We start from the raw sequence: 17,343 nt of genomic DNA, 5'->3' as shown, positions 1-17,343 counted from the left end.
GCTACACAAAACGTGTTTTTCCAGCAATTTCACACCGCGAAAATATGTACTGTTTAACGTGGACGGTCGTGCCACGATGGTTTCTTTATCCCTTTTGCTACGCTACGCACTTGTGAGCTGTAGGTATGTGGCTATCCTTGCGACATCGCGGTTCATTAAAGCATCATGACTACTTGTGATATCATGGCTACTTGTGACACAACAGCTGCTTGTAACATCAGGCACAAACCCTTAGAAACAAAAGTAATGATTAGGATGAATTGGCCAGCTTGAATACAGGGGCACAAAGCCACAACGTTGCTGGGTGGAGTTCAAGTATATATATATATATATATATATATATATATATATATATATATATATATATATATATATATATATATATATATATATATATATATATATATATATATATATATATATGGACGAACTCCTGAACAACACTTCGCAATGTGGTTAACACGGTTTAAATCATGGAGATCCGGGACGTCAAAAGTGCGACGTAATGCTAACGCATTTTTCTAGCATTTACCGCTAAATCGCCACTGAATTTTTATTTCTGTTTAAAATGAGATCATCTTCATCCATGGCGCGTGTAACCGCATTTTGTTGCTGGCAGTGATTGCCGTACGGCTTTTCCTATAGTCTTTGCCTGACAGAACGAACGTTCAGATGAACACAAATGTTTTCGGGACGCAGGTTCTACAAAAAATCTGAATTTGTGCTCTGTTAATTCGCAAGACTGAAACTTTGAATTCAACACGATGTGCCCGGGCGTAAGCTGAATCGCCCAGGAAATTCAACTTTTGCGCGAATCGCTTGTCCCATAAACTTTTGTGACCGACCGTACCTGCTACGTGAAGTGTATAATGTGGAATATTATACCGGACTTCAGCGCATTCTTTGCCATCGTTCTAGCGCCAACGTGAGACTAATGTCTGTGATGTCTCTTATATACTAGAGTGAAATGAAATGCCGCATGACCACCATTTCTTTTTATTAGAAATCCGGACCAATACTGTTCAGTGTTTTCTTCTGAGTATAATCCAAAACTTTTTGCTGTTGCATGAGTTGGTTCACTTGAATGGCTTGCAAGAATCAGTCCTTAACTTGGCACTATTGATTTCGTTTTCTGCGCCACAGACGTTCTTGTCGGGTCTTACATGGCGGACAATGCCGTTCTGTTTAGGTGAGTGTTTACTTTCCGCCGATTAAGATATTAACTACGGGCAAAATGGAATATTGAAACTTGCTATTTATAGATGCTTTATAAGCGGCGTTTTCTAAACATTTATTTTGGTTTCAGATCTCGTCCGATCGCGCAGCTGAGAGGCGTCATCACGCCCGAGGTCGGAATGATCACTGCCGACATGGGTAAATGCGAAATCTCTGGCGGATCCGAATTCTCGTGCTTCAAGCTCAATACCTGCATCGAGTACACTGGAAAATTTGTCAATAATACTGCCGGTGAGTATGTCATCTTCGGCACGTCGATCACACCGCACAAATTTAAGTTTCTTTCGAGCTTAGTGCCCGCCACCTTTCACAACATTTGGCCTTCTTCATATTTATGTCGCTTTAATATCTTCACGGATAATCTTCCGTGCGCATAGCCAGCTGCCTCTTATATCGATGCAGAGGCCACGATTTGTGCCTCTAAGAAAGTGCAGATGGACGAATAAAGAGGAGTTGATCATCATGGCGGAGGTTGCAGTGTGTCGTTCGTATACGTAAGCCGTATGCTTTTAAACAGAGAGACACTGCGACACATGGCGAAGGCTGTGGGGTCCGAGTTGCTCTTAGGAACAAAGGACGCAATGCACACATGTACAAACATAAAAAATGGGCATTTATTGCTCCTTTTACGAAATGGTACCAGCTAGCCGAAATATACATACAAAGAATAGGTATTCGATGGCGACATACCGAGGTATCGTTGAAGTTAGACTCACCACGCAAGAATAGTGAGCGAATAATGTTCGCTCATGCCGGACACCGAGAAGTAAGTCGTTCGCGGGTGCGGTTCATTGAACGGAAGCGCGTCCGAGCAGCTGTGAAGCCGAACGGGAAATCTCGTGCTGGTTAGTTGCGCTGAGCGCACCATGTTCCGCTGCGCACAGACCATGCGCTTGCCGCGTCCCAAAGCCGAAGACTACAGGAAACAACTTCCTCCTGCGCCCAAGTTACCACGTCGTCAGGTGAAACACATCTAAACACTCACATGCACCGCCTCTTCTTGCCTTCAGGGAAATATTCGTGAAGGAAAAGCTTGCCACTATTTTTTTTTTCCTGCATTCGCGCTCTACAATTTGTATACAAATGTGAGGATTGTCGTTAGATTTGCCTGCAGGGTTCATCAATACGCTTAAACACTGAAAGCATCGATGGGCTCTTTTGCACTTTCGTGCATCCGAGAGCGAGGCGAGACTCTTCCCGGTGCAAAAGATCATCCCGCCCGTGATATTAAGCAGTAATGACAGTAGAAGTAATATTAGCGTAGAAATAAAAGATGCAATGATGTGAAATGAGTGTTATAGTCTCGAAACGAGCAATATAATAGGTGGCAAATATACAAGCGTGCAGTATAAGCCTACACTGGAAAACCGAGTCAGCTGCAGGCAGCGCAGTGTCAACTCGTGGGAAAGCCAAATGGTGCATTGCTGCACAGTCTTCCTGCAACCCTAAAAGCACGAAGAAAATTTGCCTTTTAAAGCTATCACGAAGACTAGCATGCACAGTGTACGTTTATATAGCCGCAGGCGCGATTTGTAGAGATGCGATCGTCACATTTTCTACTTATTTCATATACATGTATTAAGTGCCTAGCATTACAAGGGCTTAAGCGAAGCGAAGACTGTGAAGAAAATGTGCGTGTTCTTGCAAGACTTCTAATGTTTAAGCTAGTGATGTCGAATTGTTAAGTCCGCTTGTTCTTCGAAATGTGGGCCTTCTATCGTTTAATGCGTAAGCATTCGTTGGCGAGTACCCCTGCAATATGTTTGCCTCGTGATGCCGTCTATCTGCATAATAAATGCATAATTCGTCAGGCTAGCACACTTAGTCATTATAATAGTCTAATAGTAGATTGGTAGCGATCGGTAGACGGGCATAAGCTAGCTAAATAAGTAAGCAAAAGCGAAGCAGCAGCCTATAGCCAAAGAATGCTTACGCATCAGTAGACAATTCTCGGAATTGCCGTAGCATTTTCTTTCCTCCTGCGATTCCTTTGCCACTGCAACTTCTCGGTTGCTGCTGCTTCAAAAAAGAAAGCCTCCAATAAAAACGTTTAGATATTGTATGAGGGCTTTTTCTCAATCTGTGACATGAAAACAAATTAAAACAAAACACTGCAAAAGTTCTGCATCGGGAAAGTTACTCGTATAGTTGAGGAATATCGCGGTGCACTTGTTTCAGGGAAGTCATGAAACAAGAAAAGGTCACGTTACAGTGGAAACCGTAAGGAAAACGGCACGCGATGATGAGACTGTTTTGGAGAAACGTAAAAGCAGAGGAAAGGCAGGGAGGTTAACCGAAAATAAAACGTCCTGTCTGTGGGGATCGCACGCGCATCCCGATATCTCCGGAGCGGCCACGCGGTTATCACGCGATAATCACGTGCTCGCTCGCGGAGGGTAGCGGGGAGAGGGCACCTTCGCCGCTCCCGCTGCTCTTCGCGCCTGGCCGCGACGCTGCAGCCAAGGCACCCCGTTCCCTCCTTTCCCTTTCTTGGAACCGGGGAGACTCCCTCTCCGCCGCTCGGGACGAAGCGCTATTCCCCCGATGCACGGTTGTCTCACGGCGGAAGAGCTTGCGAGAGGCCGCATCTCAAATCAGCCGCTGAGACCGCCGCACGCCGTCCCCCTGTGGCGCCCGGCCTTTGTGTGCGACTCACCGCCCCAGGGCCCGAGCGCGGATCCACTTGGGAGAGCTGAACTCCTATCAGCCTCTTTTGTGGTTCCCACATTGTGCGGTTTGTTTCACCCCAGACGTGCGGAATGCTCCGCCGCTGTGGTTTTGTTTTGTGTTGTATTTGTGTGTGTTGTGGCTGTTGCTGTCTGTTGGAATCACTGTACTCTAAGGTGAATAAACACCTTAGGTCGAGACTCACCCTGTCCCCCCTGGCCTGAACCCGCCGTGGTCGCAACTCACTGCGAACCGCGGGTTAGGGGTCACAGCTCTGACTGCTAGGGCTGCTGCGAAAGTGCTGGCGAGCGACTGCCGCTCCATCGGCGCTGTGCGATCCAGAGAAGGGTCAGGTGCGCACGCGCGAGCCTGAGTAATACCCCTATATGTTCTAATATCATGTTGCGCTAACAGTGACACACCAGAGCCTTCGAAAATATTGCTCCCAGTTCTGACTTTGTACGCTGTGTTTGTTCTGCTCTCTCGCAGACGTGGAGGTGGAGTTGACGCTGGACGTGAACCGCAAGGTGGATAGCCGTCTCGTGCGGGGATTCATGTTCCGCGACCAAGACCGCGTCGACAAGTACAGCTCTCTGGTGCAGGCGAGGAAAGGACACACGACATGCGAAAGCAGGCTCGTCTATCTAGACGTAAGTTTTGCTTCCCGTCTACAGGTATTCCAGGGCACGCACGGTATGAAGGTGAACACGAGAGGCTGAAAAAGTGAGAGTGAAAAAAAACTGAACAATCTGCGGAATCCATTATCGGTACCAACTCGTCAGCAAGCGGAGTTAACCGACACCACCTAGACTAGTTTGTGTAGGCGGCGTTGGCTCAACTAATTCAGCGTGAGAAAATACAGCGCTGACAATGACAAGCTGATTGGTCAGAACGTTATCGCATGTGACTCTGTTCGCTTCGACGCTGACGTTTTTAAATATATACCTATGTGCCACACATATATACGCATGCCGTAAGGTTCAGCGGCTGCCGCACGGTACAACGAAAGTAACAGCACGGTAAAACGAAAAGAGCCGTAAAAATTTGCTGAGTGTATTAACACCAACCTGTAGCCAGCCGATAAGCACTGGCTTTAGAAAGTTGGCCCGTTTATCATCGCAGATAGGCATCAACATTCACTGATACGAACAAGCTCGGCGCAATTATATGACTGCTGCCACCGTTATCACTACCTACTACTATACTTGAATAAAATCGAAAAAATCTTATCATCAGAAGGGATAAGCCGGCACATAATGAAGGCGAAATTTACACGCAACCGCCGAGCATTCGTTCAATTCCATTTCCATGGTTACACAGGAGACCTTCGTCGATCCGCTCATACCGTTCGCCGTGCGGATGGAGTACCGGCTGCGTGACACCGGTGACCAGCGCTGGTGCCCCACTTGCCCAGTTCCCGACAGGGGGTTTCCGCTTGCCGTCACAAAAGCGGTGAGTCGCTCGTCCTTTCATTCTATTCCCTAGCAAGAAGACACACACCAAACCAACATAGAGACGAAATACATTGAATTGTATTTCTTATTGAACACGTGCTGCCGTCGTGTCTGTGTACGCAGATTCCGTATCAGCACGGCTGTGGGTCGGACGAAGTTTGTCGGGCGGACTTGAAGCTGGACCTCAATATCATCGGCTACGAGTAAGTATACCGTGAAATCAGAAAAGCTGGGGAAACTGTGCGCCGAGGGAGGCGATTCAATGTGCAGTGATAATAACCAGGGGCTAATACTCGTTTCGTGTAATTGTGATTTTCATTTTACCGGCGACAGCGTTTTGTAGGTGTTCTAAGAAATACAATATTTTGGCGGAGCTCACTTTTTTCTTTTTTGGTGCCTACCTATATCATGATAGTTCAACAGCCTTTCGTTACCACGAATCTCATCTCTCTCTCTCTCTCTCTCTCTGTCGCGTAATTTTGTCAAATTTTCCTCACGTTTCTTGACACTCATCGGTGTAATTCATGACGTTCTTTGTCAATGGAGAACAATCGTGTAGGGACGGGATCTATATGTCGGACATATTACGCTTTCGCCAGCTTCATAGGAAAGTGTGTTCTATATACACTTGTGTAAATAAAATGGTCGTGTTGTATTGTGTTAAGCAAATGCAGGAGTGGCCATAGAACTGTTCTATAAATGCCTTCCGTTACCACCTCGACTGCCCAGTGGATCCCCGCTAGTGGTCGGCGAGCGTCGGGATCTCTCGGTGTCACTTTTTCTCGAGAACGCCGGCGCCACGGACCCTGCGTATCTGGCTCGCGTACTGGTCACTCTACCGGACCGCGTGCGAGTGGTCAACAAGGACCGCTGCAGTGTCCAGCAGGACCCGGCCCACCGGAGGTCGCTCATCGTCTGCGATGCTGGGAACCCGCTCCGGCCTTCGAGAAACGTGCGTATTCCAGGCAAGCTGGAAAGCTGGCCCTGCAGACACGCGGCCCGCGGGCCGGCAGTCACACAGATCACGTGCCTCCGACGCATTTTCCGCGTTGCCCGGAATCGGCGCGTCTCTAATTACCCTGCGCGATAACCGCGGTGCTGTCCCGGTCAAAGTATGTTCGACGTGGTTAGTGGCGCAAGCAGATGCCACATGGCATAGAATTTTATGCAAAAGCTTTAAGAGGAAATTTTATGCGCTATGGCACACCAATTTGCCATAAAAACAGCATGGTTACCCCGCGGTGACGTATGAAATGAACACGCCGACGCCAGGTGGCGTCCCGCCTACCTTCGTGAAATTGCAACTAGTGTTGCCAGTATTTACATCCGATAGAGTCCTCTTCCGTCATTTTTTTTTTTATGCGTAAGCATTTCTATGCCTGCCCAACGAGAAATTTGTCCGTCCGTCACCTAAGACGAATGCAATGGCTCATAACCCCCGTAAACAGCGACTCATACCCACGTAAGGCAGAGGCTACAGGCGCTCAGAAAGGTAAAGCGAATGGTGCATACATTCATCGAAATAATCCATACAACAGACAGAACAGTTTACGTTTCAATAAAGTACAAGCTCAAAACAAGCATCCGAACCATTAACAAAGCATTGCATACCCCCCTCAGCAACTGTAGTGGTGGTTTTGCAACAGCTTCGCTGGACATCTAGATTGATAAGGGCTGATAACAGTCATTACGATAAGAGATAAGAGGCATTACGGAATCAGGGTGTAGACGATCCGTATGTAAAAATACTGAAAGGTATCTATAGCGGCTCCACAGTCACCGTAGTCCTCCATAAAGAAAGCAGCAAAATCCCAGTAAAGAAGGACGTCAGGCAGGGAAATACGATCTCTACAATGCTATTCACAGCGTGTTTAGAGGAGGTATTCAGAGACCTGGATTGGGAAGAAGTGGGGATAAGAGTTAATGAAGAATACCTGGGTAACTTGCGATTCGCTGATGATATTGCCTTGCTTAGCAACTCAGGGGACCAATTGCAACGCATGCTCACTGACCTGGAAAGGCAAAAGAGAGTGGTGGGTCTAAAAATTAATCTGCGGAAAACTAAAGTAATGTTTAACAGTCTCGGAAGATAACAGCAGTTTCCGATATGTAGCGAGGCACTGGAAGTGGTAAGGGCATACATCTACTTAGGGGCAGGTAGTGACGGCGGATCCGGATCATGAGACGGAAATAATCGGAAGAATAAGAATGGGCTGGGGTGCGTTTGGCAGGCATTCTCAGATCATGAACAGCAGGTTGCCATTATCCCTCAAGAGAAAAGTGTATAATAGCTGTGTCTTACCAGTATACATACGGGGCAGAAACCTGGAGGCTTACGAAGAGGGTTCTTCTTAAATTGAGGACGACGCAATGAGCTATGGAAAGAAGAATGATGGGTGTAATGTTAAGGGATAAGAAAAGAGCAGATTGGGTGAGGGAACAAACGCGAGTTAATGACATCTTAGTTGAAATCAAGAAATAGAAATGGGCATGGGAAAGACATGTAATGAGGAGGGAAAATAACCGATGGCCATTAAGGGTTACGGACTGGATTCCAAGGGAAGGGAAGCGTAGCAGGTGGCGGCAGAAAGTTAGGTGGGCGGATGAGATTAAGAAGTTTGCAGGGACAACATGGCCACAATTAATACATGACCAGGGTAGTTGGTGAAGTATGGGAGAGGCCTTTGCCCTGCAGTGGGCGTAACCAGGCTGACGATGATGATGACGATGATGGCTTTCTGCGAGCCCATTTTAAAACTATGATGAAACTGAGCCGCAAGGACGGCTATATATTGGCGCAATCGTTAGGCAAGATCGTCATGTGGCAGTGCGTACTACAGCTATGCTCTTTCTACTTGCTGCATACGTTACTGCAGGCTTTCTTCCTGCTGAAACTTGATATGAGTCAAGTCGAGGACACCTTCAACCTAACCGCCGAAGCTACGACGACCAGTGAGGAAGCAACACCGAACGACAACAAGGTCGTGATCACACTTCCTTTCGTACACCAGGCAGACATCTCCATGCTGGGGTGAGTCGGCCAGCGAGCTACGCACGTGAAGCGCAAACTGGCTACTATAGTCAGTTTGATAAAGCTTGGCTAACGTAGACTCGGCTAGGGCTAAATGAAACTAATGCAGTGTAGACGCCTTTAGGGCATCTTGCATTTGTGTCTGCAAGACGTATGTTTCAAGCTAATGAAAGGACGTTGAGTTAGAAATGCCGCCTTTGTCAACGCTATTGCACTGCCCCCGCGACCTATTTTGTTGTCGAGTCGCATGCTAGCACGCCTGTGAAAGTTTCGCTGTGCTGAAGCCGGCAAGTTCTTGCAGTAGGCCCATTTATTGGATATTCTGAGGCTATCACTCGGCCGTAATGCCTACCACAATGTGCGCCGTTATTACATGCAATGCGTAACAAACGCCCTATTTTGAAAAACAACTGGAACACCAATATACTTCGTTGTGAGCTTGGGGCTGGATACTTGTACATAAAAATTGGTGCTCTCTAACGAATCCTATACTAAGTGTACGCGCACTGAACTTTAACCGGATTTATTCCGCAGTTCCGTCATAGGGCCTAGATAATCAAAATGTTCCTTAGCCGTTTGCTTGAATTGCTATTGGTGTACATGTATCAGAGTTTTTTTTTATTTCCGCACACATGATATTATGTTGCCAAGAAAATGACCTCTTTATTGCATTGCTTTAATAATTGCATAATGTCCTCGCTGGAAACCTTTGTACATGTGCAAGCTTGCATAGAAATGTAGGGTATAAATTTTATCTTGTTTGCTTTCTTCGTCCTTGCAAACTAAGAAATTTTATTTCATCTAATACACTCATTATTGACTGTACCACCATGCAAGCGTGCTTTCAGATTCAATGGCTTCAACTACTAAAGCAAATTTTCGCCGTGCTTACGCAGGAAAGCCAAGCCCGAAGTAGTCACTTTCAATGCACAAACAAAGGCTATTCAACTGGAACATGGTTTTGTCGTAAGTATCCTTTTTATCGGTGTCCTTGGCACCTTTGTTACTCTGCATAGCGCTTGCGCTTACGAATAATTTTTACTATTCTGGCTCGACATGAGAAACACAAAAACGTTCTGATTTGGGCACCGCTGAGATGTTCTGAATAAAATTTCTGTCATTTATAAGACATTTTAGAATCCGCATGGCGACTTTCGATTTTTGCAAAAAATCAAAAATTTCTCAATGTGATACATCAGGTTACCGGCTGTATCAGTCCGCAATAACGGTATATATTAAATATAATAATGTTTATATTGCAGAGCGTCTAACGCGGTCTAACACTGACCGAAGGGGTATACAATTTGTTCTCAAATTTACCAATATTTTGTAAATGCGAAATGTCCAAAAATTGTGTTAGCAAAGTAACCATTTTACGTAAACTCTAAACTAATGCATCTCATTTGTCCACTTAAAAGTACATGCAGTTGACAAGGTTATAATATCTGCTTTTGATGCGAAAGTACGAAGTTTAGGCGTAGTTAAATTTTTTCAGACATGTATTCAATCTGGGATTTTTTTGTAACATTTAGAGTGTGCTACAAACTGCCCCCTTTCTTTTTAAATCTGCCGCCAACTGTCACTTGGATTTGTACTACCTCCTAAAGGCGCCCTGCACCACTTTTTGTCGAAGCGGAGAAAGGCATTTGAAGTGAAAACAGGCTATTTCAGAAATACCTTGCCGCAAAAAGTACTACGATGCGTTCAGCAGAAGCGAAGTTATTGGCAATCGAACGCAGCCTCAGCTGTGATTCCGTTCCTTCTTCAATGCCTTGCACTGTGAAGTGGGGCGTGCTCCCAGCGCTCCGCCTTCTAAATGTCACCGTGGCGCACAGTTCAGATTTTATTTTGGACGTTAATGTAGATGCAACGACTTCGCGCTTTGGTGCCTATGACGCGCTAAACATAAGCCAAACACGGTTGTCCTCAGCGAGCCGCAGTGCGCTTAGCCAGTGAACTCGTGGCAGCACCCCGCCACGGCCGCAGTATCCACGCCATGTAGCCGACCGCAGCTTGATGTCGGCTATCGGCCAATGATCATCATCATCAGCCTGGTTACGCCCACTGCAGGGCAAAGGCCTCTCCCATACTTCTCCAACTACGCCGGTCATGCACTAATTGTGGCCATGTTGTCCCTGCAAACTTCTTAATCTCATCCGCCCAACTAACTTTCTGCCGTCCCCTGCTACGCTTCCCTTCCCTCATTACATGTCCTGCCCATGCGCATATATGAATACCTCCTATACGAGTACAACAATCGGCCAATAGCAGCCGTCTAAGGGAATGACGAAATAAAGCGTCCAGTAGAGCGAGGATAGGGGCTTCTATTGAACGGCGAGAACGGTGAGTTCGCGATCCGCTTGCGAGCTCCGCGCACCGCGCACGACAGCAAAACTTGGCCGAGATGTTCACAGCAGCGTATGCTGCCCGCGGACTATGTTATTTCACCAAGCTCAAGGGATGGTTAAGGTCCCTTTTAAATTCAACTGTAGGTCGACTCGGTATTGGCGTAATTTTCGCCCCCTCTTAGCTGACTTGCACATATTTTCTTGTATATTCTATTGGGCAGGCCACTAACCACATTAGGCTATCTGTCCAAATAATTTTGTATGCACTTTTGTGTCCTTGATAATAAGGTTCCATTTATTAATTTACTTACCTTGCTTATTTTACCTTACCTTACTTTACTTATTTACGTTACTGTACTTACTGAGGCTACTTACCTTACCTTACTTTACTTACTTACCTCATTTTATTTACTTTAGCTTACCTTTGTTTAGCTTACTTACTTACTTATTGATAATGAGAGCACTTCTGTATTTCACACAAAGAAGAAATAACACAGAGTTGACCCGTTCATGCCTCCTTTTCTTTCTTTTCCAGCTCGCCAAGCTGTACGCAAGTCCAATACAGCAAGTTCAGCTATCTGTCCGCGTGCCCTACGTTTTCAGCGAATCGGAGAAACCCATCGCCTTCGTCAAGCAAATTAGGGTATTTACGGCTATCACATATTTAAAAGAAGAGTATATCGGCATCTGCCTTAAAGTGTCGCATATAATACTAAACTTAGCTTATAACATACAATTTCGGAGCTGTTAAATAGGCAAAGAATATTTTTATGTACATCTAATAAGACTATATTGAACACTTCATTTTTGTTGACTTAAGAGAAACGAGAAACATTTATAAAATATTTTGCGAACCTAAGTACCTGAATGTAATACAAGAAGCAAATTTAACGTGCAGAAATTCGGAAGCCGTCGTAATATATACGGTATTCTACGGTATATTGTGTTAAGCGCCGATCTATTCATGTGATCACTCCTTCACACAAAAAGAGAAAAGCCACAAAAGAGTTGCCACATCCTTAAGTGTTATTTTCCTTTTTAATGCAATTCATAAGTTTAACTTTAGCTCCATCGATGTCGTTTGTTTGGTTGTTTCAGTGAGCTTACTCAGGATTCAAAATGCCGTCCATATTGGTATGGTGGCCACCATAATATTGGCGTTATGCCGCGTGGCAACCCACGTGATACATATATATGATCAGAAAGCAGCATATATACATTATGCCAGAAGGCCTAACGAGCCTGAATGTTTTTGAAAGATGCTGCCCTTCATAAGTGGCCAGCATGCCTGACAGTACATTGAGATTAAAATGCTTCACTTCGACTGCACTCTTAAACAAATATACTCTCTTTGAGGTGTATATTTGCCACACAATAATAATCGTCATCTGTCTTGCTGCGTTTTTTTTTTTCTTGAAAACGCTGTGCTCGCTACTATCCTGTCGAGAATGCTATGCCATGCTGATAATGCACATGCCGTTCGTGACTTGGAAGTACCAGGTTCGCAGCGTTAAAGAAAGGAAATGCGGGCGCAAGAAAGATGACGATTATCGCTGTGTGAAAAATATACACCCCAAAGGGTTCAACTTTTTTATGCGAAGCATATTACGAGAGCTCAACCCAGCTCCTCAGGCGCGGCGGTGTCGCCTTCATGACCTTTGACCCCATGCCATACCACGTGACACCGTGACGTCACTACAGATGAAAACGGGGCTCCAACTCGCGCCGTCGCTCGCGGCGGTATATAAGCAGCTGCGCTTGTTTCTAGGTGGCTTTGGCTCAATTCTTGCAAGATGGGCTGGGTGGGAATCGAACCAGGGTCTCCGGAGTGTGAGACGGAGACGCTACCACTGAGCCACGAATACGATGCTTCAAAGCGGTGCAAAAGCGCCTCTAGTGAATGCGGTGTTGCCTTAGAAACGAGCTGTTTCTAAGGCTCAGGCGTGCGTCGCTTGCTCAGGCGCACATTTCGTTGCCGCGCCGAACGCTGCGTTGCTCGACGCTCACCGCGTCCAATGCGGGGCGCGTAGTCGCTGCGCCGTAGCCCATTGTCTTACACCCCTTGGCGGGTCGACGGGAACGCTGTCGCGTTCCACTCTTGAAGGCGAAGCAGAGTAACGCATGAGTTGTTTCTTCGTCTAGCCGAACCAAATATAGCCAAGCAACAGCAGTTCACCAGGCTAAACAGTGGTTCAACAACTAAAATAAAGGCTAGTATGCTTCGCATCCTGGGCTTAACCTTAGCTAAGCCACAGCCATTTTTTTTTTTTTGAGTGCAGTTTGCACTCTTAGAAACTGTACACCCTTTCCATCTTTCACTTCGGCAAAACGCTTAGCAAAAAGCTAACAGGTGTCGCAGCCAGTGGGTCCCCTCTCCTACACTCTCAATGGCAAAGCCAAGAGCTGATATTCTACCCTGACTAGGCGATTCTCCGTCAACATTTGCAATCGTATGAGACAATATACTGAATTCAAGCGACGACAGGAGGCGCTGCTTAGATGTACTGATTAAAGCCCCTTAAACTTCGTAAAGTAGTGCCACGCTTTGAAGAATGCCGCCTCCTCCTCGCGCGCTCTGGCCGAGGTCGTCGCCGTCGTCCGAGGTCTGGCCGAGGTCGTCGCCGTCGTCCGAGGTCTGGCCGAGGTCGTCGCTATTGGCCCAATAGCATCACGTGGGCCCTCGCGCCTTGCTTCAGCGCCATTTTTGCTCGAAAAGCGTCTACGGAGTGGCGAGGAGCAAGCGCATGTTAGCGCCGTTGCTACGCTCGAGCAGTATGGCGCCACCGTCGAGGAGGGAGCGCGAAAGAGAGGAGAAACGAGAAGTGAAGGCGGAAGAGGAGAGTAATAATGTCACTACTTTACGAAGTTTAAGGGGTTTTAGTACTGATTACGGTGTGTGTGTGTGTGTGTGCGTGTGTGTGTGTGTGTGTGTTGTGTGTTGTGTGTGTGTGTGTGTGTGTGTGTGTGTGTGATTGATTGATTGATTGCGCTGGTCCCATTCTTCTTGTGCTGTGCAGGTGTTGCAGGGTGACCTGTTCGTGCCCGGCACTTGCCGCAACATGGAGGGAGTGGTCAAGAGCATCGAGGGCGACCAGGCCGGACGAAAGAGCGACGACGATTCGCGGCACGACGTGCTCGCCACGCGGAACGGCAGCCTGGGCGGCCGCGTCCAGCGGTCGGTGCCTGAACACGAGTCCCCGCACTCCGAAAAACTCACCGCTCTGCTCTATCAGAACGTGCCGCCCCTGGTAAGAAACGTCGAGTTTAGCTAGCGGAATGTCGCTAGTCAGCGTCGATATGTCGCTGAAGTTAACGTTTCAACAAGTCCCCTTGTCGAAATGTTGACTTTAGCGACATTCCTTGTTCAACTACTGCTCGTCACTTCATGCCTGCAGTTTCCTGTGAACTTATTTCTTGTTTTGGTATCATTAAAGGAGGTTTCTGACATGACGTCACGGAAATAAGCAAACGTAAATGCATGGCTGGCGCATTCATACCTTCTTTTTTTTTTTAGTTTAGTTGGACAGCGATGTATTGGACACTGCGGTCTTAGCGTACCACTGACTACAGACAACCTCACCATTTCAAACTTCACTCAAAAGTAGTTTTCTTCTTTGCAGCGATAAATAAACAAATAAATTTAAAGAACTGGTTCTTGCTGGAATTTTTAAATGAGATAGTGTTTCTGCTTCAGTAATTCCACTGTGTTTTATACAGATCAGAAATTATGGATAGAAAAGATTACCAGCAGAGGAAATTAAAATTGATCCACATTATCTAAAATAAGTTACAGGTACATAAAATGCCACTTTAAGTAATTACATGAGAAGTTAATCAGCAGAATACTGTTAACTAACATCGGTTCTGGCGATTATCGCTTAAATTTCGAACTCCGCCACTGCTAGAACCACAGTCCCTAAATATCAACATTTCTTTTTTTCTCTCAATAATTCCATATTTTTAATGAACTGAGACAGTCGTCTGGGAGGAAAACACGCTTCACATGTATCGAACATCCTGTGGGTAACATGGTCGAGCCTTCTCTCCTTGCAGAACTGCAAGACTTCACTCTGTCACGAAATCAGATGCAACTTCGGGCCGTTTCTCACCAGACAGAAGATTGCCCAGATAATACTGTCTGTTGTCGTCAACATGGAAGAGTTCACGAGACAAGCTGTGAGTATAAGCTTAGGTCTCGTGTTTTTCGTTCAGTCGGCTGATATACCATGGCTTGCTATCACTTTTCAAGCGAAGCATCTATTATTGGTTCACAGGTGGCGTTGTCGTAGTCACGCAAAAACTCAGTTGCTCCTAGAGCAGAGCAGGTGTGGGAAAGGGCGTTTTGATTAGTTGACAGCTGCGCCGGCGCCGGAGTGTGAGTCATTAGTAAGGATTCCAGCTGCATAGGCGCGCGCTCACGCAACCAATCAGAGCCGTTTCGCTTCAACCGGGTAGGGAAAGGGCAGGACAGGGTGTCGCGCGCGCTGCGCCGGCTTCGTTTCCGTTCATTTCAGTCTCAAAAAACGGCTGGGACGGCAACGCATTCTGCGTTCCCCCTAGGAACGGGCAGCGCTGGGCGAGGGGCAGCGAGAACTCGCCCGTGAAAGGGCTCGCCGTCGGCGCGCCGATGTAGCCGTCACGTGCGCAGGTAGGGTCACGGCACGGTCACGTGCGCAGGTACCGCAACTATGCAATTTTCTACCGTGTTCCAGCGCGTGATCACGCTCTGCGATCCGCTTATTCTGTCTCGGTATTCGTGTAGCACTGAATTATACCACTAGTCATGTTTCCTTGCGCACAGTGCGCAAACTCGTGCGCTGCGTGGACGAGACAACAGCTCGTGCGCGGCGTGGTCAGCGGAAATGCGTAGCGCAGGAAAAAAAAATTTGAGGAGAAAAAAGAATGAAGGCGGGGCCTGCGACATATGCGTCACGCGATCCTCGAGGTCCGGTATGGGAGAACGCAGGGAAGGAATTGCGCTTGTGGAGGCTAGACGGGGTGAGTGGAGAAAGAGCGTCTTGCTTGGCAGTGGAGCCCGCCTGCTGAAATCGTGGGTTCGCGGCACTAAAATATTTATATCTCGGCTATTAATGAGCCGATTGGAAAAACGTTTGTGGCAGAACGCTCCCTAAAGGACATGTAACAACTTCCAGCGTATAACCGAAATTTGCTATGGGGCCTGGTGAGGGGCCCTTTAAAGAAACCCGGGTGGTCCAAATTTCCGAAGTCCCCCCACTACGGCGTGCCTCATCATCATCTTGTGGTTTTAGCACTTAAAAGCCAATCATTTTTATTTTACCTACATTCTCGGTTTAATACACTCCAGGATACTCGCGGTGGAATACAAACATCACTTGATACCCATAGACACAAATCGCATTCACTGAACGTTTATGCAGGGCGAAGTACGTAACTTGAGCGATGTTTCCAACAATACTCTCACGATCTGTGTGGAGGATAGGAATGGTGTTGTTCGCGGTCACCGTGGGTGGTTCAATGCATTTCTTATATTTTTATAATTCCTTGGTATTACAGACCGTTGCTGCAAGCAAAATTAGACTGCCCCACCAAGCTACCGTTCTAATATTTTTTTTCGTATTGGAAAGCGGGTACGATGTTTAACACGCACAGGTTGGCCTCTTTTATGGTATCATTTCGGCTATCCTCTCTCCGTGTCCATTATTTCCACACACCTTCCTCCCTACGCGAGCCGCTGCTGAGGCGTTAGCAGCCTCAGCTTCTAATTTTCTAGTAAACAAACGATCAATCATTATTACTAATTCATTCCAAGCGATCTCCATGCTCTGAAATACCAGGCAATCAGAACAAAGCAAAAGGACAATTACTATATTGGCAGCACGCGATACCACTCAACATGATCACCACTAACCTCACATAATGATTAATTTTGTCTCATGGGCATTTCGTGTTCGCAAAATGTTAAGTTGGCTTTCTAGCATAGCAGCGGTATACAAAACAAGTTGGCAGTGACAATGCCAAACTGAAAGATTGATTTATTCACTCATTCGATCGGTCGGTTGGTCAGTCGGCCAATGCTACACAGAAGCGCACTGAACGAGAAAGCAACCGGATCATAATTTTAACAACGGTGAAAGGATAATATCGCAACTTCTATACTTTGGGAAATTAAGCATTGTGGAGAAACCAGGTGAAACTTTGTTTGTTCTATTTTTTTCAACTGAGTCTATTCCAACTTTCCACGTCACGCTGAAATGCCGACTGTACGGACTGCTGTGACCATCGGCGTAATCGACGTCCTTTCGATACGGTGGGGCTAGCCATCGGGTCAGACCAGGAATCGGTATGGTTCATTTGCAGCACGTCTGAGGGTACTGTTGTTCCGCAGCACCCAAAGTATTTAAATCTTTGGATGCACCATAAATATTAAAAGAATTGGCTTGATGACATGTACCAGCGCCCGATTTCGAAAGGAATACTCACGTCGTCATCATCATCATCATCTTGACTCTCTTTGACAGCATGAGACGGTGGCCGCGGGATACACACGCTTCGCCCATGTTACATGCATTTGACTTCACCACTAGGCGTCTAGGCAAATGAGAAAATACAACTTTAAACCTCGCAC

General features: G+C 46.6%; 1 protein-coding gene across 2 annotated transcripts in view; it reads left to right on the top strand.

Moving 5' to 3' along the window:
- The window catches only part of LOC135909973 (integrin alpha-9-like), a 58,107-nt gene that overhangs the window by 34,275 nt on the left and 6,489 nt on the right, over positions 1 to 17,343 (top strand). For both annotated transcript variants that reach the window (XM_065441987.1, XM_065441989.1), the window contains exons 14-24: positions 1,144 to 1,189; positions 1,307 to 1,467; positions 4,393 to 4,553; positions 5,224 to 5,355; positions 5,481 to 5,560; positions 6,087 to 6,309; positions 8,234 to 8,388; positions 9,285 to 9,354; positions 11,272 to 11,379; positions 13,754 to 13,984; positions 14,790 to 14,912. In XM_065441987.1, the coding sequence (XP_065298059.1) occupies positions 1,144 to 1,189; positions 1,307 to 1,467; positions 4,393 to 4,553; positions 5,224 to 5,355; positions 5,481 to 5,560; positions 6,087 to 6,309; positions 8,234 to 8,388; positions 9,285 to 9,354; positions 11,272 to 11,379; positions 13,754 to 13,984; positions 14,790 to 14,912 (1,490 nt within the window). The remainder of the gene's footprint in view (positions 1 to 1,143; positions 1,190 to 1,306; positions 1,468 to 4,392; positions 4,554 to 5,223; positions 5,356 to 5,480; positions 5,561 to 6,086; positions 6,310 to 8,233; positions 8,389 to 9,284; positions 9,355 to 11,271; positions 11,380 to 13,753; positions 13,985 to 14,789; positions 14,913 to 17,343) is intronic.

Source organism: Dermacentor albipictus, chromosome 1 (assembly GCF_038994185.2).
Source record: "Dermacentor albipictus isolate Rhodes 1998 colony chromosome 1, USDA_Dalb.pri_finalv2, whole genome shotgun sequence".
NCBI lineage: Eukaryota > Metazoa > Arthropoda > Arachnida > Ixodida > Ixodidae > Dermacentor > Dermacentor albipictus.
The sequence above is the reverse complement of the archived record's forward strand: the minus strand, read 5'-3'. Positions and strand labels throughout refer to the sequence as shown.